The sequence below is a fragment of the Mercurialis annua genome, linkage group LG5 (assembly GCF_937616625.2).
Source record: "Mercurialis annua linkage group LG5, ddMerAnnu1.2, whole genome shotgun sequence".
Lineage (NCBI taxonomy): Eukaryota > Viridiplantae > Streptophyta > Magnoliopsida > Malpighiales > Euphorbiaceae > Mercurialis > Mercurialis annua.
In genome coordinates, this window is record NC_065574.1 from 40,860,903 (window position 1) to 40,882,909 (window position 22,007).

The 22,007-nt window shown below is 33.7% G+C and overlaps 3 protein-coding genes across 3 annotated transcripts; 2 read left to right on the forward strand and 1 right to left on the reverse strand.

Annotated features, from left to right (window-relative positions):
* Positions 1-9,506: 9,506 nt before the first annotated feature.
* LOC126681848 (uncharacterized) lies at positions 9,507-10,759 on the forward strand. The gene is made up of 4 exons (XM_050377402.1): positions 9,507-9,599; positions 9,673-9,783; positions 9,850-10,247; positions 10,483-10,759. The coding sequence occupies exons 1-4, from the start codon at positions 9,507-9,509 to the stop codon at positions 10,757-10,759; spliced, it is 879 nt and encodes a 292-aa protein (XP_050233359.1).
* A 1,471-nt stretch (positions 10,760-12,230) lies between these two features.
* LOC126681849 (secreted RxLR effector protein 161-like) lies at positions 12,231-12,989 on the forward strand. The gene is made up of 2 exons (XM_050377403.1): positions 12,231-12,326; positions 12,675-12,989. Exons 1-2 carry the CDS (start codon positions 12,231-12,233, stop codon positions 12,987-12,989), a joined length of 411 nt encoding a protein of 136 aa, XP_050233360.1.
* Positions 12,990-19,408: 6,419 nt separating this feature from the next.
* On the reverse strand, positions 19,409-21,401 carry LOC126680154 (pentatricopeptide repeat-containing protein At4g15720-like). Its single transcript, XM_050375209.2, is given in 2 exon segments — positions 19,409-19,710; positions 19,713-21,401. Coding segments are annotated over 2 exon segments (1,740 nt in total). The 5' UTR covers positions 21,301-21,401; the 3' UTR covers positions 19,409-19,558.
* Between the last annotated feature and the right edge of the window lie 606 nt (positions 21,402-22,007).

The following is a 22,007-nucleotide window of genomic DNA, read 5'->3' on the forward strand; positions in this document are numbered from 1 at the left end:
TCTCTGTCGCGAGGTAAAAATATTATGGTACTGTTTTGAAGATATCATTTTAGAAATTCCCGGTTTTGTGGTTCGCGTTTTTCTAAACCTCCGAATCCCCTTGAACCGTGCACACTAAATACTGCTTTCTATCTACATCCAGAAGTATGATAGTCGGGATGAAAGTAACTATTTTAAAACATAGAAGTCAAATTAAAATTCACAGAAGATCGTTGGGTTACTTTAGGGTTATTTCATTTTTACATAGTAAATATTACAAACACTTGTAATAGATAAATTATACTAAAAATAAATGTAAATGTACAAGATTCTTTTTTAATCATTGAATTACACAATGTCTTTAAAACCGGACTGGAAAGCGAACCGGCTTCATTAGGGGTTCATGGTTGACCGGTTCAACCGAGTTGAATAGGATTTTTTTAATTTTAATAAATATAAATGATTTAAATTAAAAATGCTTAGTTTTATAAATGAAAAAATGAAAAAAATATTTATATAATTTTTTTAATATTTTACTATAGAAAATACAATTATAATAATCAATGTTTAGAAATATATAAAATAGTTACTCTCTATGAGGAAAAAGAATGATTTTTTTCATTTTAATAATAATAATTATTAGATTTAAAATTATATAGTCAAAATTTATAAATAAAAAATATAATGGTACATTTAATTAAAAAAATAATTATTAAATATGTGAAGTGTAATTACAATTAATAAATATTTAAGTGTAAATAAAATAATTTTATTGTATAAAAAATTGAATTTTTTTTTATAAAACAATAATAATTACTTTCAGTGGTCAAATTCAATAAATAAAAATATAGTAATATATTTAAATTTAAAATATATATTAAATTTTATTGTGTGGAATTTATTAATAATAATAAATATTTTAAGAATATATAGAATAGTTCATGTGTATAAGAGAAAGAAATTGTGCGAGTAAGAGAGAGAAAATGTTGTGTAAGAAAAAAAAAGTGTTGTGTAAGAGAGAAATAAATGTGTTGAAAAATTGACATATATGTAGGGACAACATAAATTTGTTTAGGACAAAAGATGACTTTTCAACTCATTTTTTCAAAAATCCGGATTCATCCAGCTCCTAAAATAGAAGCAGTTGATTGCACTTGAACAGAAAAGTGACAAACCCATGACATTATGTTTGGTTATGGGCCGACTAGCTTTGCACAAGTTGATCATGTCGTATATCCTGATGTCGGCCCATATCTTGCCGAAGTGAGGTTTGAGTATGTTTACCCAGTTTTGATACCCATGATGTTCTATTGGCTAGGTCCTGAGGTGGTGTTAACCCAAATTGAGGAATGGTGAGGAAGAGAAAAGCGTGGTGGGGCTTCGTCATGAAAAAGGGAAGCCAATTTGCACAACTGACTAGGCGAGGTGAGAATGGGGCCGACACATAATTGGTTCTCGTCGGCATCGACAATTACCTTGAAGTCGGTGTTTGGAACAGCAGCACGTGCTTCGGCGATCTTGGCAGTGACTTGAGCAGCGAGTTGGTAGTTGGGAGCATTCATAGTAGCTTTAAGAAGAAAATCGCCCGATTAGCAAAAGGAAAATAAGAAAGACGAAGAATAGAAGGCGATTACTTACCACAATTTTTGAGATTGCAAAAAGTTGCAAGAGATTGGAGAGAGAAAAAGCTCATAAATTTGCAAGAAGTTTTAGTAATGAAAAAGTGACTTGTGATTTTTCTTAAAAAACGAGTTTGAGGGTAACTAAAGAGTTCATGGGTTAATGTTTGACATCGTGGTTTAGTGGAGTGAAATCTCACAATGCTGATGCGGCATTTGGGGGTATCGATAGGTCAATTGATGCGCACACCTTAGGCTAGAAAGGGACCGGGCCGACCGAAACAAGCCCAGAAACAATATTTCAAAATTTAGTGTGGGCATTGTTTACACCGGCCGATAAGAAAGCTAATTGGATTAGGATGAGCTTAATTAGAGAATAAAAGCCCAATTAAAGCCTTCTCCTGCAACCTTTTTAAGCGGAAAACTTGACTTTGAGAAAGAAAGGACTCAAATTATAATATTAGTAAAGGCGCGTTAGCCTATGATTTAATTATTTGATCGAGCTAGAGTTAAAAGTAGATTAGGACTTTTTCTCTTAGAAATAAGTGTTGGACTTATATTAGAACTTTATTTTTGTAGAGTTATAAATATCTCAGACCATTATTATGTAGAGGATCAATTAATCAAAAAACAAGTACCGGACTTTTTATCCCGCAATCCCCATATTGTTTTAATTTAGGATAATTCTGATATTAATCTCGCTTGAGTTTCTTAACTATCAGATTAATCCTATTAGTTTATTCGGTTAATTCCTTTAACCAAAAAGCCCTGTAAATATCTTTTTGAAATTTGTTAAAACATCAAATCTCAAACCGACCTCATTTATAAATTTAAAAATTCGAGTCAAAGAATATTTCTGGGCCAACAATGACATTATGAGGTGTGACGATATCTTGAGTTGGTTTTGGAAGTATATATGGGGACTTATTTTCTCGTTGAAACTAATTAAAGTTTACTAGAATATTTATTAATTAAAATAATTAAAATATTATTAATTGATATTTTATTATTAATTACTATCGATGAAATATACTAATAATCAAATTTATTAATATTCAACGTTTTGATTTTTCTATCAAAATTTTATAAATTTGTCTCTTTTGATATGTAAAATAAGGACATAGCTATTTGATCCGAAAATTTTTGGACACAGATACACCGAAAGTAAATATAGAATTAAGAATTGCATAGGGATAGTTTTTTGGAGTGTTGATTTCTCCTTAATTCACAGTTGACTAGTTTTTCTGTTTAATTTTTCAAATTTTATTTGAATAAATTGATAGGAAAAAGAATTGAGAAAATAACAAGAAAACCAGAATAATGACTCAATATTTCACATTATACAATATTAGTTAATTTGTTTACTTTATTATAATTTTCTTTCATTAAATATCAGCTCCCACTATTACTTTTCAACCAGCACCACCTTACTCTCAAGTCAACACGTGTCTACAAATCACACATGTACCTTGCCCCATTAATTTTCATCTCCTTTTATTCTTTTTAGCAGCACCATCGCCTCATTCTGATTTTATCACCTGTATTATCATTATCACCACCGTCGTCGTGGTTATTTTTGTTGATACCTCCGCAGCCGCCGCGAAAAGGTGATTTTTTATTGAAGCCGCATGAGTCATCTTTATCGTTAATTGAAGGAATGAATAAAGAGAGGAGAGGGCTGTGTTTATAACACCCCGTATTTTTCTAACTCGTTCCGTTGAGCCTAAACGGTACTTTGAGTCCGTTTGAGTGGTTCGACCACTTAGATTCGCGTTCCGAAGGTTCCAAACCTTTTAAAATGTGTTTTAAGATGTATTAGAAGTAGTCTCGGAGTTTGAAACTTTTTCGATTTCAATTTCAAAATCTCAAATTTTCATCAGAGGCAGTAGCATTTCGCGGGCGCGACATGCCTGAATCGCGGGCCCGATTCATGTATAGCGGGCGCGATGGAGGAGTAGCGGGCGCGACGCGTGCACTGTTCAGTTCGATAATTTCTATTTAAACTCACCTTAACTCGACCTAAATCAGATTTTAAACACCTTAACTCGACCTAAATCAGATTTTAACCCTAATTCGGCTGAGGCTCTATCTTAGGTTATTCCTCCATCCTTTCCCTTCAATTTTCACTCTTTGGTAAGTGTTCTAACATTGGTTTCATGATTAAATCCATTAGTTTATATTTCGTGCTCAATCCTTTCCACTTTCTCAATCTCTAGGTTGATTTCGGATCTATATTTTCTGGATTTTGTTCAATTGGTTATTCTTAATCTTTTCCAAAAGGTTAATGGCTCTAAACCCTTGTTATGGTTTGTAGAGATTGCTAGTTGATGGGTTAATTCAATACTTTGGGTGGCTTGGTTGTATTTTCTGTGTTGCTATGAATTATAAATTCTGGAAATCTTAATTTGATGTTATATTAGTCTCTTGGATTTCATTTTTACTTTGGGTGGTTTGGTTTTGATGTTACAATTGATAGACTTATCGAATTGCTAAAGATTTTGGGTTATAAAACTGTTTTTGATTGTTGTTTAAAAATCTGGAAATTTCTTAAAACCTAATCTTAGGCTGTTTAGGCATCAAACGTACTTTGGGTGTATTGGGGGGATCTTGTGAATGGATTTAAGTATCATTTGATTAATACTTTTGAGATAAAATTCTGTTTTGATTTCAAACTAAAATATGGAAATCCTCTTTTAAAGATAAAAAAGGTTGTTTGCTAACAATAATCACATTGAGTGATTGGAGATAGCTATTTAAGGATCGAACATATGTTAAACGTGGTTTAATTGAATTATATCGTTGTTTTAGAAAGAATCATGTTGCTAGAAATTTTTACAAAGAAAAGATTTTAGTATTTGAAAAGGTTACCTTGGTATTAATTGATTTAAATATTTGATCAATGTTTTGGTTTTGTAAATGCCTACCTAGGATGGTTTTGAGTATGCTACTAAGGGCTGGAAATTGTTTATAAGATGGTTTAAAACTTGTTAAAAGAATGTTAGTTTATCTTAGGTTGTGGTTTGACTTGAATAAGTAATATAAGGCATACAAGGTGTTATATGTCAGGTGGGGTTTCAGTTGAACTATTTTAGCTTTAAGTTGATACTTGAAAGATGTTGAATCTTATTAATTCTATTCGAGGTGATATAATAAAATGTACTTGGGGTGCTACTAGCTAAGTGTTAGCAAGCTTATTGTTATGGCATTATTAAGTTACGGTGTGAGTTCTTATTTAAAATAACTTTGATTTCATTTAAGGTTCGATTTAAGACTTTGGTTTTAAACTTGGTTTATGGTTGGGTCGGGTTAGACGTGGTCTCCCGAATGTTGTGTTGAGCTATACTGCAGTAAGGCTAACACACTACTTTGGGAACTGTAATTGTTTTAAAAGGACTATATAAGTATTTAAGTACTTTGGTTTCGTTTTAAAAGATAAGAACTCACCTAAGCTGAACTTGCCTTATTTGTTAATTGGTTGTATGGATAATTGATTGTACTTTGGTTACCTTGTTTGATTTTTTGGTTGCGTTGTGAAATGCTAGTCCTATGTGGAGTCTAGTATTCTTGGAGTTAGGGGTTGTTCGGATTTTGACTTATATAATGTTTTAGAGCCGTCGACTGCTCGTGTTACGGAGTCTACGCAGGGTTAGCTGTTTGCCAAGATTCACGTGGATAAGCAAGCAGTGAGTTTATAGTGTTATTTACCGCTTTATTAAGTACCGCAAGTTATTTTAGTATATCAAATGTTTATGAACTGTTTTAAGGATTATGAATTTAGAATGGAACGAGCTACTCGATAAGCTTGTATCGAGACTGTGTGCACCATTAACTACTTTGGGATTGGCTGACCAATGTTTGGCCTACTTTGGGAATCGATGATGATTTGTTCCCATCTACTTTGGGTTAAATACTTTGGGATTTCATTTCAATACTGTTTTCCATAATCAAATATATATCTTAGTATAAAAGGATTTGTTTTAAGGGTTTTAAACTTAATTAATGTAAATAGCATTATGAACTCATCTCAGTATATCTGACCCTGTTGTTTTCCAAATTTTCCAGGCTTACGATTTTGAGAGCGTTGGTCATCTCCGATCTTTTGATTCCTCGGAGGTCTTTTTATGATATCAGACTAGTCAACTGTTTTACTTCTTAGACCGTAGTAGAACTAGTTGTCTCTATTATTGTACTTTGGTTTGTCGTAGTGGTACGACTTTTATATTAATATACTTTGGCATGTTACATTGGATTATTTATATATGAGGCATGTTTCATAGTTTCGAATTGCTATCAAGTAATTATATTAGAACTGTTATATAAGTTGTTAAACTTAGGCTAAAGTCTCGGTTGCCCCCGAGTATTGGTTTTCTTGCAGGTTTATATTGAATATATGGTTTTCCGCGAGGTTTTCTACGGGTTTTGGTACGACCATACCCATACCCTAGCGCCGTCGCGATCCATGAAATTGGATCGGGACAAAGTTGGTATCAGAGCTTTAGTTTCGAACTAAGGCCAAATTTTTGCATGTTATGTGTTTATCGCTTTAAGGCATGTTAAGTGTTATTATTCTGTCATAAGATCTACTGCGGAAATAGGATTCAAGTCTTGTTCGGATTTTGACTTATATAATGTTTTAGACCTGTCGACTTCTCGTGCTACAGAGTCTACGCAGGGTTAGCTGTTTGCCAAGATTCACGTGGATAAGCAAGAAGTGAGTTTATAATGTTATTTACCGCTTTATTAAGTACCGCAAGTTATTTTAGTATATCAAATGTTTATGAACTGTTTTAAGGATTATGGATCTGGATTGGAACGAGCTACTCGATAAGCTTGTATCGAGACTGTATGCACCGGTAAGTACTTTGGGATTGGCTGACCAATGTCTGGCCTACTTTGGGAATCGATGAGGATTTGTTCCCATCTACTTTGAGTTAAATACTTTGGGATTTCATTTCAATATTGTTTTCCATAATCAAATATATATCTTAGTAGAAAAGGATCTGTTTTAAGGGTTTTAAACTTAATAAATGTAAATAGCATTATAAACTCATCTCAGTATATCTGACCCCGTTGTTTTCTAAATTTTCCAGGCTTACGATTTTGAGAGCGTTGGTCATCTCCGATCTTCTGATTCCTCGGAGGTCTTTTTATGATATCAGACTAGTCAACTGTTTTACTTCTTAGACCGTAGTAGAACTAGTTGTCTATATTATTGTACTTTGATTTGTCGTAGTGGTACGACTTTTATATATTATACTTTGGCATGTTACATTGGATTATTTATATATGAGGCATGTTTCATAGTTTCAAATTGCTATCAAGTAATTATATTAGAACTGCTATATAAGTTGCTAGACTTAAGCTGAAGTCTCGGTTGCCCCCGAGCATTGGATTTCCTGCAGGTTTATATTGAATATAAGGTTTTTCGCGAGATTTTTACGGGTTTTGGTACGACCATACCCATACCCTAGCGCCGGTCGCGATCCATGAAATTGGGTCGTGACAGTGTTGGTGGTGGCGGAGAGAAAGTGTCGGGGAGATAAAGGAAGATTGTAGCAATGGTGGGTACTTTAATATTTGTGTTTCAAGCAAATAAAATTGAGAAAATTTTGTTCTTTTTGCTTTTTTATTGTTTGGTTTTTTAATTTCTTATGGGAATTGTTTCATTGTTTTTTTAGGTGAAGTATTCCAGAGAACCTGATAAACCCACCAAATGTGAGTGCATAACATTGCTAAATTTTGAATTTTCTATATCTTTTAATTCTTTGAGATTTTACTTGATTGAAAAAAAATAAAAATTTATTTTGATGACGTTTATGTATTTTATCTTGCAAAGTACATGGATGTGATATGCGAGTTCATTTTAAGGTAAATTTTGCAATTGTTATTCATGTAAATAGTTTAAGTGATTGTCAAGTTGCTGTGATCAATAATTATATAAATAATTTTTTAATTTATATAGATAATTTTTTAATATTTCAAACCAATAATTAAATAAAAAAAATTTATTTAAAAAAAATATGTAGTGCTATGTAATTATTGCACTGTTATGAACAGTGCATAACAGTGCACTGTTCATAACAATGCATAGCTGACCACGTGATGTCAGCGTGCGTCAGGTGATGCACGTTGACATCATCAACATTGCATTAATGTTAAAAAGGCGGTGCTGATGTAAAACAATTGAAATATGTGGTAAAGCATGTAAATGGAAGGCTTTTTTGTGGTAATTTTGTTGTCTTCTCAAAAGAATTTGGATTTGTAACTAGTGAAAAATACAGACTTTAGATCCGTATTATGGGAAACTTATAATGCAATACTTGCGTGCTAAACAGATACATGTGCCATAAAATGGGGAAACCTCATAACCTGGCTGTAATGGAGCGAAGCCGAATTTAGAAACATTCATGTTCGATTCAAATTTTAAATACTGAATTCTAGTACAGTTTCTTTTAAATTTATAATGTGTATGATCGACTTGGATTCAATTTGTATTTGTTCATCTAAATATAAAACAAGTCAAGTTCGAGCTCATTCATTTAAATGCGAAATACGCGGAAATTAAACTAAACTTTGTTTAGCACTTGAATAAGCGAACCCGAATCGAGTTCAAGCTTGAGTACAATTTACAAATCTACTCGCAAACTCATAATTGAGCTCATATGAGGTTTGCGTGAACATAACCACTAATTTCAAGCTCGGCTCATGTAAAAATGGCCAAATGTGCAGATTGGACCCTCACGTTAGGTTCGGTTTTGAATTTGGACCTTAATGATTTTTTTTTTTGATGGAGGTCCTTAACGTTATAAAAAAATTTCACATCAGACCCTCCGAACCTAAAATGCCACTTTGTCCATTTATAGATGTCCAAGTCATTGCCATGTGTCAAATTTAAATAAAAAACAATAAAATTTGTCTACCTCAACACTGACGTGGCAAAAAAACTCTAAAAAAAATTAAAAAAAATCATAATTCTATATCAATTTCATTAAAAAAATTACTAAAAATTAAATTATAATTATTATTTATTAGTTTTTTATTTACGATAAAAATTAAAATAAAAACCCTAATGCTACCCAAAATACCTAAATTTTAAGAACCCTAAAATTAAAATAAACCTCCACCGCCACTCATCCCTCAACCTCTCCACCTCTGTTCAAGTATTTTCACCCTTCAACCTTCACCTTTCTCATCCACAGCCAGCAGCAACGGCCGAAGACCTCCTCATTTCCAGTGAACGACGTAGTAGCTGTTGTGAATTTTGTTTTTAAGTGTTATTCTAAAAGTTCACAATCCCACATTGAAAGTTTAAAGACAAAAATGTGTTTATATGTGAAAATCCTTTATGGGCTTATAAGTGTGCTGGAGGGAAGGGAATGGGCTTGCCCCCCCCTCTTCGGAGTTGGACTTGAGTGTTGGTGGATGTTGTAAATCAAGTGGGCTTAATCCGAGGCTTGATTAAATTTTTTGTTACCCGAAATTAAAAATTATATTTTTAATCATATGTTTAAGCCTTATATGAGAAGGCCCATATTTTGACTAAGTAAAAATCTGTTTTGGTTAATGCCTAAAAAATCGGAACAAACTTAGACTAAGCAATTACAACACGTTTAATTAGCTACTGATTTGTTTAAACCTCCATGATCTATACTCTCATATTTTTAGCAACTAAAAAAATTTCTATCTGTTATTTAAATTTAAACTTGCTGGATTGGGATTGATCAATTGATCAGATATTAAATACTGCATCTTCTGCTCCTACTTCATTACGTAGAAGAGCTGTTGTATCCTGGAGTATACTTCGATATACTTTAAGGGCAGCGACATCACGCCTCAAGCTTTAAACACTCTGTTCATTCGATTAATTATACAACAATCTAAAAGTATATTGCTATGTCTACTGAGACGATGAATACGGGTGTTACTGGTGCTGACAAGACCGACGCTCCACCTACGATCGCCGTTCCTACTGGTGTCGTTCTGCCGACCTTAATGGCTGCCGTTCCATAAGCCAAACCCTTTCTAGACATCTCAAAGATGCAAGTCTTTGACGGTGAAAACTTTCGGCGGGCAGGAGCGAATCTTTACTGTTCTCGACATGCACGACGTTGCCTCTGCATTAACCGAGGCAAAACCACTTCGTACTGCTGTCAAGGAATCTGAAACATGGCTTTATGCCAATAAGGTTTGTCGACACACAATAATCAGTACATTATCTAATGAACTTTTTGACGTTTATTGTGCGTACAAGGAAGCAAAACAGATATGGGAATCCATGATCAGCAAGTACACGGTTGAGGATGTTGGCAAACAGAAGTTTGTAATTGGAAACTTTTACAAATGGACGATGGCCGAGGACAAGGAAGTGATTGCTCAGATTAATGAATACCACAAACTGCTAGAGGATCTTAAAGGCGAATCGATTACACTCCCTGAGGAATTCGTTGCTGAAATTTTGATTGAGAAACTGTCTCAATCATGGAATGACTATAAGCAGAATCTGAAACATAAGCACAAACAGCTTACTTTGCAGGAACTGATAACCCACATCATCATTGAGGAGACGAACCGAAAGGAGATTAAAGCTGCCCGAAATAAGGCACTAACAGCAAGGGAAAAAGTGGTGCAAATCAAGGGGAACTTCAAGAGGTATGATCAAAAACCCCTGTAATTGTTAATTCCGATTACATGCCCAAGGTTGCTAACTCCACTGCTTTTAAGAAAAAGTGTACCTGTTTTGTGTGTGGAAAGCTAGGTCACTTTGCAGCTCAATGCAGGAAAAGAATGAGAAATGGCAATCCTCCTAAGCCAAATGCGAATTTGGTCGAAGGAGATGACATAGTTGCTGAGTCATTTCTGAACTGAATCTGGTGGCTGATGCGAGAAACTGGGTGGTAGACTCTGGTGCTACTAGGCATATCTGTGCAAGCAGAGATACTTTTTCCTCCTACAAACCAGTAGGGGATGTAGAAGAACATGTGTTCCTTGGTGATTCCCGAACAACCCCTGTTCTTGGAAAAGGAAAGGTTCTTCTCAAACTCACATCAGGGAAGACATTGGCTCTGAATGAAGTACTTCATGTACAAAATATTAGGGCTAATTTGTTGTCTGTTGCACTAATGGGTAAGGGTGGAGTTAAGGTGTCATTTGAGTTTGACTAGATTGTAATGACAAAAAATAATGTCTTTGTGGGAAGGGGTTATAGTAATCAGGGTTTGTTTGTTTTGAATGTTGCTGAAATAATGAAAGAGACTGCATCTTCTTTTGCTTATTTGATTGACTCTATTGATTTATGGCATGCTAGATTAGGACATGTGAATGCTAGCTATATAAAGAAAATGCAATCAATTGGAATAATTTCTGGCATTAATAAAACAAATTTGGATAAATGTCAAATATGTGCTAAAGCTAAATCAATAAAGAAAACCTGTCATTCTATTGTTAGAAAATCTGAACTACTTAGTTTAATACACACTGATTTAGGAGACCTAAAACAGACCATGACTAGAGTTGGTAAAAAATATTATGTGACCTTTATAGATGACTGTTCTAGGTATGCTAGAGTATATTTGCTAAGAAATAAAGATGAAGCATTTAATATGTTTTTAATTTATAAGGCTGAAGTTGAAAACCAACTTAATAAAAAGATAAAAAGAATTAGATCTGATAGAGGAGGTGAACACACAACATTTAATGACTATTGTGAAAAAGAAGGAATAATACATGAAGTAACCCCTTCACATTTCCCTGAATCTAATGGCGTAACAGAAAGGAAAAATAGAACCCTAAAAGAATTGATGAATGCACTTAGTTAGTTCTTCTACTAGTGATAACTTGTGGGGTGAAGCAATATTAACTGCCTGTCATTTACAGATTAGAATACCATATAAGAAAACTGGTAAAACACCTTATGAACTGTGGAAAGGTTATAAACCTAACCTGAAATATTTAAAAGTGTGGGGGTGTCTAGCTAAAGTAATGTTGCCTGACCCTAAAAAAAGAAAAATAGGTTCTAAAACCTCTGACTGTATGTTTATTGGGTATGCTGAACATAGTGCTGCATATAGGTTTCTTGTATTGAAAAGTGATGTTCTTGATTGCAATACAATTGTTGAAACTAAGAATGCTGAATTTTTTGAGAGTGTGTATCCACTAAAAACTGAGTCAATTTCTCATATGCCCACTGTTAATGAAAATGAAAATATAGCAGTGAACTCTACGGAGGAGTTAAGACGGAGCAAAAGACAAAGAATTGAAAATTCTTTTGCAAATGATTTTTATACATATTTGGTTGATAAAGAACCTTTAACTTTTAATGAAGCTGTTTCTTCTTCTGAGTCTGTTTTCTGGAAAGAAGCTATTAAAACCGAAATTGATTCAATTAATCAAAATAATACTTGGGTTTTAGTTGATTTGCCTCCTGGCGCAAAACCCATTGGCATTAAATGGATTTTCAAAAGAAAAATGAATTCTGATGGTTCAATTGAAAAATATAAAGCTAGATTGGTTGCAAAAGGCTTTTCTTAAAAACCAAATATTGATTATTTTGACACTTTTGTCCCTGTAACTAGAATTGCTTCAATTAGAGTTTTAATTGCCTTAGCTTCAATTCATAAACTTTTTATTCATCAAATGGATGTTAAAACTGCGTTTCTAATTGGTGAGTTAGAAGTAGAAATTTATATGACTCAACTAGAGGGTTGTGTTGTTTCAAAACAAAAGAACAAAGTTTGTAAACTTTTAAAATCATTATATGGTTTGAAACAAGCTCCCAAATAATGGCATGAGAAATTTGACCAAGTACTGATTAGTGATGGGTTTTCCTCTACTGATGTCGATAAATGTGTTTATACTAAAGTAATTGAAAATGAGTCTGTCATCATTTGATTGTATGTGGATGATATGCTTATCGTTGGTACATGACTTGGTATAATACATGAGACATAGTCTTTTCTTGCTTCTCAATTTGATATGAAAGATATGGGTGAAGCAAATGTGATTTTGGGTGTTAAAATCATAAAAAATGGTGATAGTATTATGCTATCATAATGGAATTATGTTGAAAAACTTCTTAAGAAGTTTGGACATTTTGATGTCACACCTGTGAATACTCCTTATGATGCTAACACTCAATTAATGAAAAATAGAGGAGATCATATGGCTCAAACTGAGTATGCTCAGGTTATTGGGAGTCTGATGCGTCTGATGAATTTCTCTCGACCTCACATAGCTTATGCTGTGTGCAGATTGAGTAGATATACTCATAATCCCAACCGTGATCATTGGAATAGCATTGTCAGACTAATGAAATATTTGAGAGGACCCATGAATTATGGTATCCTATACAGTGGATTTTCCGCTGTACTAGAAGGGTACAGTGATGCTAACTAGATCTCTTATTCAGATGAGAAAAAATCCACTAGTGGTTATGTGTTTACACTTGAAGGAGGAGCGATTGCTTGGTGATCATCTAAGAAAATGTTAATTGCCAAATCTACTATGGAGTCCGAGTTTATAGCTCTGGAATTAGCTGGCAATGAGGCTGAGTGGTTGAAAAACTTCTTAGTCAGTATTCCTTTTGGGAATAAAACCAACTCCTTCAGTGTCTATGCATTGTGATTGCCAAGCGGCAATTGCCATTGCGAAGAATAAAGCTTACAATGGTAAAAACTGACATTTATGTCTAAGACATGATGTGGTAAAGCAATTGCAAAAGGATGGAATTATGTCCGTTGACTATGTGAAGTCAGAGCTGAATTTGGCCGATCCTCTGACTAAACCTTTGGGAAGGAAAATGATCCTTGAAACATCGAGGGGAATGGGACTTGAGCCAATTTGAGTATTAACCGTGATGGTAGCCCGACTTCTGTGATTGGATATCCCATGAATTTGGTTCATACGGGTAATACTAGTATTAAATTTTGATTTAGTTTATTCCTATGGTGTGTGTTGTGTTGGAAGCAAATATTGTGAGGTTGATTTTGTAACTCTTAATGATTTCATAGTCCTTAAGGATAGTTTATATTTAGTTGCTATATAAACTTGATGAAATCACCTATATGAGTGTGGAGTGGGGCCGCTCCTATATAACTTGTGGCTAAGTCATTAGAGCACTCATGAATAAATAGGTACGCGCACGGCCTAAATGCGCACAACCGCGTTGAGTAACAGTTTGTGAAAGTATAATGTGATTGTTGAGAATTATAACTTACAAATGGAATTCATGGTTCATAGAAGTTTAAAACTTCACTAGGTTTACCGTTGGTTATACCTCTTCTTTCAGGTTTTGGTTCATAGTCCAAAAGACACCGAAACTGATGCATATATATTTAAATAGAGAATCTAGTCTAGCAATTTTTTTTTAAAATAAGTGGGGGATTGTTGTGAATTTTGTTTTTAAGTGTTATTTCAAAAGTGCACAATCCCACATTGGAAGTTTAAAGAGACAAAAATGTGTTTATATGTGAAAACCCTTTATGAGCTTATAAATGTGTTGGAGAGAAGGGAATGGGCTCGCGCTGCCCCCCCGTCCCCCCGCCTCGGAGTTGGACTTGGGTGTGGGTGGATGTTGCAAATCAAGTGGGCTTAATCCGAGACTTGATTAAATTTTTTGTTACCCGAAATTTAAAATTATATTTTTAATCATATTTTTAAGCCTTATAGGAGAAGGCCCATATTTTGATTAAGTAAAATGTGTTTTGGTTAATGCCTAAAAAATCGGAACAAACTTTGACTAAGCAATTACAACACGTTTAATTAGCTACTGATTTGTTTAAACCTCCATTATCTTTACTCTCATATTTTTAGAAACTAAAAAGATTTTATATCTGTTATTTAAATTTAAACTTGCTAGATTAGGGTTGATCAATTTATCAGATACTAAATACTGCTTCTCCTGCTCCTACTTCATTACGTAGAAGAGTTGTTGTATCCTGGAGTATACTTCGATATACTTTTAGGGCAGTGACATCACGCCTCAAGCTTTAAACACTCTGTTCATTCGATTAATTATACAACAATCTAAAAGTATATTGCTATGTCTACTGAGACGATGAATACGGGTGTTACTAGTGCTGACAAGACCGACGCTCCACCTACGGTCGCCGTTCCTACTGGTGTCGTTCTACCGACCTTAATGGCTGCCGTTCCATACGCCAAACCCTTTCCAGACATCTTAAAGATGCAAGTCTTTGACGGTGAAAACTTTCGGCGGGCAGGAGCGGATTTTTACTGTTCTCGACATGCACGACGTTGCCTCTGCATTAACCGAGGCAAAACCACTTCGTGCTCCTGTCAAGGAATCCGAAACATGGCTTTATGCCAATAAGGTTTGTCGACACACAATAATCAGTACATTATCTAATGAAATTTTTGACCTTTATTGTGCGTACAAGGAAGCAAAACAGATATAGGAGTCCATGATCAGCAAGTACACGGTTGAGGATGTTGGCAAACAGAAGTTTGTAATTGGAAACTTTTACAAATGAACGATGGCCGAGGACAAGGAAATGATTGCTCAGATTAATGAATACCACAAACTGCTAGAGGATATTAAAGGCGAATCGATTACGCTCCCTGAGGAATTCATTGCTGGAATTTTGATTGAGAAACTGCCTCAATCATGGAATGACTATAAGCAGAATCTAAAACATAAGCACAAACAACTTACTTTGCAGGAACTGATCACTCACATCATCATTGAGGAGACGAACCGAAAGGAGATTAAAGCTGCCCGAAATAAGGCACTAACACCAAGGGAAAACGTGGTGCAAAACAAGGGGAACTTCAAGAGGTATGATCAAAAACCCCTGTAATTGTTAATTCCGATTACATGCCCAAGGTTGCTAACTCCACTGCTTTTAAGAAAAAGTGTGCCTGTTTTGTGTATGGAAAGCCAGGTCACTTTGCAGCTCAATGCAGGAAAAGAATGAGAAATGGCAATCCTCCTAAGCCAAATGTGAATTCGGTCGAAGGAGATGACGTAGTTGCTGCAGTCATTTCTGAACTGAATCTGGTGGCTGATGCGAGAAACTGGGTGGTAGACTCTGGTGCTACTACGCATATCTGTGCAAGAAGAGATGCTTTTTCCTCCTACAAACCAGTAGGGGATGTAAAAGAACATGTGTTCCTTGGTGATTCCCGAACAATCCCTGTTCTTGGAAAAGGAAAGGTTCTTCTCAAACTCACATCAGGGAAGACATTGGCTCTGAATGAAGTACTTCATGTACCAAATATTAGAGCTAATTTTTTGTCTGTTGCACTAATGGGTAAGGGTGGAGTTAAAGTGTCATTTGAGTTTGACTAGATTGTAATGACAACAAATAATGTCTTTGTGGGAAGGGGTTATTGTAATCAGGGTTTGTTTGTTTTGAATGTTGCTGAAATAATGAAAGAGACTACATCTTCTTTTGCTTATTTGATTGACTCTATTGATTTATGGCATGCTAGATTAGGACATGTGAATGCTAGCTATATAAAGAAAATACAATCAATTGGAATAATTTCTGGCATTAATAAAACAAATTTGGATAAATGTCAAATATGTGCTGAAGCTAAATCAATAAAGAAAACCTGTCATTCTATTGTTAGAGAATCTGAACTACTTAATTTAATACACACTGATTTAGGAGACCTAAAACAGACCATGACTAGAGGTGGTAAAAAATATTATGTGACCTTTATAGATGACTGTTCTAGGTATGCTAGAGTATATTTGCTAAGAAATAAAGATGAAGCATTTAATATGTTTTTAATTTATAAGGCTGAAGTTGAAAACCAACTTAATAAAAAGATAAAAAGAATTAGATCTGATAGAGGAGGTGAACACACAACATTTAATGACTATTGTGAAAAAGAAGGAATAATACATGAAGTAACCCCTTCACATTTCCCTGAATCTAATGGCGTAACAGAAAGGAAAAATAGAACCCTAAAAGAAATGATGAATGCACTTAGTTAGTTCTTCTGCTAGTGATAACTTGTGGGGTGAAGCAATATTAACTGCCTGTCATTTACAGATTAGAATACCATATAAGAAAACTGGTAAAACACCTTATGAACTGTGGAAAGGTTATAAACCTAACCTGAAATATTTAAAAGTGTGGGGGTGTCTAGCTAAAGTAATGTTGCCTGACCCTAAAAAAAGAAAAATAGGTTCTAAAACCTCTGATTGTATGTTTATTGGGTATGCTGAACATAGTGCTGCATATAGGTTTCTTGTATTGAAAAGTGATGTTCTTGATTGCAATACAATTGTTGAAACTAAGAATGCTGAATTTTTTGAGAGTGTGTATCCACTAAAAACTGAGTCAATTTCTCATATGCCCACTGTTAATGAAAATGAAAATATTGCAGTGAACTCTACTGAGGAGTTAAGACGGAGCAAAAGACAAAGAATTGAAAATTCTTTTGGAAATGATTTTTATACATATTTGGTTGATAATGAACCTTTAACTTTTAATGAAGTTGTTTCTTCTTCTGAGTCTGTTTTCTGGAAAGAAGCTATTAAAACTGAAATTGATTCAATTAATCAAAATAATACTTGGGTTTTAGTTGATTTGCCTCCTGGCGCAAAACCCATTGGCATTAAATGGATTTTCAAAAGAAAAATGAATCCCGATGGTTCAATTGAAAAATATAAAACTAGATTGGTTGCAAAAGGCTTTTCTCAAAAACCAAACATTGATTATTTTGACACTTTTGTCCCTGTAACTAGAATTGCTTCAATTAGAGTTTTAATTGCCTTAGCTTCAATTCATAAACTTTTTATTCATCAAATGGATGTTAAAACTGCGTTTCTAAATGAGGAGTTAGAAGTAGAAATTTATATGACTCAACTAGAGGGTTGTGTTGTTTCAAAACAAAAGAACAAAGTTTGTAAACTTTTAAAATCATTATATGGTTTGAAACAAGCTCCTAAACAATGGCATGAGAAATTTGACCAAGTTCTGATTAATGATGGGTTTTCCTCTACTGATTTCGATAAATGTGTTTATACTAAAGTAATTGAAAGTGAGTCTGTCATCATTTGATTGTATGTGGATGATATGCTTATCTTTGGTACATGCCTTGGTATAATACATGAGACATAGTCTTTTCTTGCTTCTCAATTTGATATGAAAGATATGGGTGAAACAAATGTGATTTTGGGTGTTAAAATCATAAGAAATGGTGATAGTATTATGCTATCACAAGGGAATTATGTTGAGAAATTTCTTAAGAAGTTTGGACATTTTGATGTCACACCTGTGAATACTCCTTATGATGCTAACACTCAATTAATGAAAAATAGAGGAGATCATATGGCTCAAACTGAGTATGCTCAGGTTATTGGGAGTCTGATGCATCTGATGAATTTCTCTCGACCTCACATAGCTTATGTTGTGTGCAGATTGAAATTGTTTTAACACGGGGAATAAAAACATTTAAATACTAGAATCATGAGGTATTTTTGTTAATTTTTTCTTATTGAGGTAGAATTTATAAATATTTATTTATTAAAGTAAATATGTAGTCTTCTCATTTTATAATGTGTATGATCGGTTTGCATTCAATTTGTATTTGTTCATCTAAATATAAAAGGTTAAACTCATTTTAAGGTTCTTAAACTTTCATTTTTTGGTTCATTAAGTCGTTCAACTTTTTTTTTTGCTTTCTCAAATTCTTAAATTTCATTTTTTAGTTTATCAGGTCCCTCAACTTCTATTTGACTTTATCAGGCCCTTAAAACTTTTATTTTTTGGTTCATTAGGTCCTGAAACGAAAATTCATTTAAGGACCCAATGAACCAAAAAATAAACAATTAGGGACTTGAGAAATATAAATAAAAGTTGAAGGACCTGATGAACCAAAAAATGAAAATTTAAGGACCCAAAGAAGTCAAATAGAAGTTAAGGGACCTAATGAACCAAAAATGTATAGTTTAAGGACCTCAAAATAGGTTTAGCCAATATAAAACAAGTCAAGTTCTAGCTCATTCATTTAAGGCTTAATCACTCAAAAGACCCCATCTATAATTATTTTTTCAATTGCACCCAGATGTAGGAAAATCCTCTCAAAACCCCTCCACCTTTAGATTCTTTTTCAATTGTACTCCATAGTATTAAATTGACCTCTTTTGACATGAAAAAAATTTAAAATAATCTTTTATTTTAAATTTATATTCTAATTAAACACTAATATTATTAATAATGTAAAAACTCATTCTTTCTAAAATTATATCCATAATTTTTTAAAATCAAAACTATAAAAAATTTCAATTTAGGGTACAATTGAAAAAAAAAACTAAAGGTGGGGGGATTTTGAGAGGATTTTCCTATGTTAGGGTGCAATTGAAATGAAATATAAAGGTGGGAGGGTTTTGAGAGAGTTTTCCAACGTCAGGATGCAATTGAAAAAAAGTTTAAAGGTGGAGGGCTTTTAAGTGATTAGGCCTTCATTTATATACTAAATACGTACGCGGAACTCAAACTCAACTTGTTTAGCACTTGAATAAGCGAACCCTAATCAAGTTCAAGCTCGAGTACAATTTAGCATCTAAACGAACTAATACGAATTGAGCTAGGACTCGATTCATCTTTTAAAAATTAAAAATTTAAAAATCTACTTAAGAAAAAATATAAATAAATTAATAATTATAACTTATTAATTGATAAGTCAACTTATGAGCTAATAATTAAATTTATATACGAGCCAACTCGTGAACCTATAATTGAGCTTATATACGAATCCTATTTATCAAACTCTTATATGAACTTATTTGAGAAATAATATACATTAAATTAATACTAATTATTAATTAATAAGACATCTTATGACTTGAATCCTTAATCAAGCTTATATACGAGCTAACTCGTAAACATGTAATCGAATATATATATACAAATTCACTCGCAAACTCTTAATTGAGCTCATATATGAGGTTTTTGTGAGCATAACCACTAATTTCAAGCTCGGCTCGTTTAAAAATCTATTTTGTAAATGATGAAATCTATTAACATCTTTACAACAAAATATCTTTCTACAATCCCAATAATCACATTCTCAAGTTCTCTCACTCCAATGGTGATTGCTTAAGGAATAATAAGCAAACCATAAGCTAATGCCAACTTTCACAATGAAAACTAACTTTCTCCTTGGCTTCTTCTTCAACATCGACAATCATTAATGCCATGCTTCCTCCAACATAACAGGTCTCCTTCATTTTCCTCTCCAACTCCTTGAGCAAACTCACAACTTCATGTCCTATTTCACATGATAGATTGCCAGCATAGAACACATAACTTGAATCCTTAATCTCAACCCAGCTGCACCCAGGTTCCTTGCAAGCACCTGTTCGCTTCATTTCAGACCGAATACAACGAGAATTTTCCCACTTCCCGACTGATGCATAAGCATTTGACAATGTGACATATGCACCAGCTACTTGTTGATTAGATTCAATTAGCCACGTGCTAGCTTCAACAGCTATATCAACTCGTCCTTTAAGCCTACTCGCGGAAAGAAGTGTGCTCCACAATAGAGCACCTTCATTCAAGTTTACCCTAATAGATTTTGCTAACTGGTAAGCTTCGTCCAGACGTCCACATCGACTAAGCATGTCAACAATACAAGTGTAATGCTTTGCATCAGGCATTATCCCATGTTTCTCATGCATAGAGTTTAGGTGTTCTAGCCCTTGATCCACAAATCCTGAGTGGCTACATGCATGCAATACCCCAAGAAAAGTGACATTATTTGGTTTTATTCTTCTATCAAGCATCTCTTCAAAGAGCTGGAGTGATAATTTCCCAAGTCCATACTTTGCAGCACCCATAATAATTGATGTATATGAGATGACAGAAGGTTTCGGAATTCGCATAAAAACCTTATGCGAATAACTAAAACACCCACCATTAGCATACATGTCGACAAGTGCACTTGAAACAACATCATTTACCTCATACCTACGACGAATAACTGCTCCATGAGCAACTTTTCCTGAAACAAGCTTCCCCAAGCTTGCACAAGCATTGATCACGCTAGTCAACATGAAATGATTACTTCTTCCTTGCATGGATTTAGAACCAAATTCTCTAAAAACTTCTAGTGCTTCATGCCCTCTTGCATTCTGTGCATATGCCGCAATCATCGAAGTCCACGAAACAACATTTCTGCAACTCATCAAATCAAAGACCCGCCTAGCTCCATCGACATCATTGCATTTCCCATACATATCAACCAACGAAGAGCAGACCACAAGATTTCCTTGACAGCCAAAAATCTCCACATGGGCATGCATTTTCTTTCCAGTTTTGAGGTCTGCAAGCATCGAACACGCGTTAGTTACTGTTGCCAAAGTGAAATAATTTGGCAAAACAGAACTCTCAGGCATCCTATTGTATAACCAAATTGCAAATTTGGGTTGACCCATATCCACATATGCAGCCATGAGCGAAGTAAATGATACCACGTTTGGTTCAGACATTTCATCGAACAGCTTGTGGGCATACGAAGTATTTTGGAGTCTTTTGTAGGAATTGATGAGATGATTGGTGGTAAGAATATCATTTAAATGACCGGATTTTAACAAAGAGGCGTGCGTTGAAGTTGCAAAACTGGAACTGTTGCAGTTTCGAAGCTTTCCTGTTAAATTGGCATGGCTATGATAATTTGACCGTTTGTTTTGGCGGGATAGAAATAAAAGAAAGGACCTCCGTTGCATCAAAACTTTAAGTTATAATTCCATGATAAAATTTAAATATTTATTTTCTGAAAATAGCTAAAATTTATAAAAATATTATGAAATAGTTTATGAAAATGGTATAAAATTTTAAGATAATGTTATAAAAACTTTATGAAAATTTGATGAAAGTGTTATGATACATTTTCACTACAACAATTTCATATTCATGTCATGCAACTTCTATGAAAAAGAATATGTTATAATATTTTCATGAAACTGCTATGATAAATTTCTCGACAATTTATTTAATGAAATTTTTATGAAAACAAGTATGTCATTTTCTATGAAATTGTTATAAAAATTGCTAAAAACATCAATTATACAAATTTTTAAAACATTTCTATGATAGACGGTTTTGACACAAACTTTTTACAAAGTTTGTAACATCCATTTTCATTACAAGTCCATCACAAATTTGTGAAAGATGTAATCCGTCATAAATTTGTGACGGAAGCGTCCGTCAAAATTATGTGACAGAAATGGACACATCTGTCACAAATTTAATTTTTTCCAAAAATTATTCTTAAAAACAATTATTGAAATAGTTTTTTTTAAATTAGTCTTAATTAAATTGTTAAAATATTTTTTAACTTTATATTTTTGTTCAATTTTTAAAAAAAAAATAAAATACTTTTTTATTGTTTAAAATATTTTCTATAATTTACTTTCAAAAGAAATTAACATAT

Excerpts from the sequence above, each read along its gene's own strand:
- LOC126681848 (XM_050377402.1), top strand. The coding sequence starts at position 9,507 with ATGAATACGGGTGTTACTGGTGCTGACAAGACCGACGCTCCACCTACG. Across the intron at positions 9,784-9,849 it reads CATGGCTTTATGCCAATAAG|GAAGCAAAACAGATATGGGA; the intron begins GTTTGTCGACAC and ends TGTGCGTACAAG. Across the intron at positions 10,248-10,482 it reads ATCAAGGGGAACTTCAAGAG|AAACTGGGTGGTAGACTCTG; the intron begins GTATGATCAAAA and ends GGCTGATGCGAG.
- LOC126681849 (XM_050377403.1), top strand. The coding sequence starts at position 12,231 with ATGGATGTTAAAACTGCGTTTCTAATTGGTGAGTTAGAAGTAGAAATT. Across the intron at positions 12,327-12,674 it reads TTTCAAAACAAAAGAACAAA|AAGTTTGGACATTTTGATGT; the intron begins GTTTGTAAACTT and ends AAACTTCTTAAG.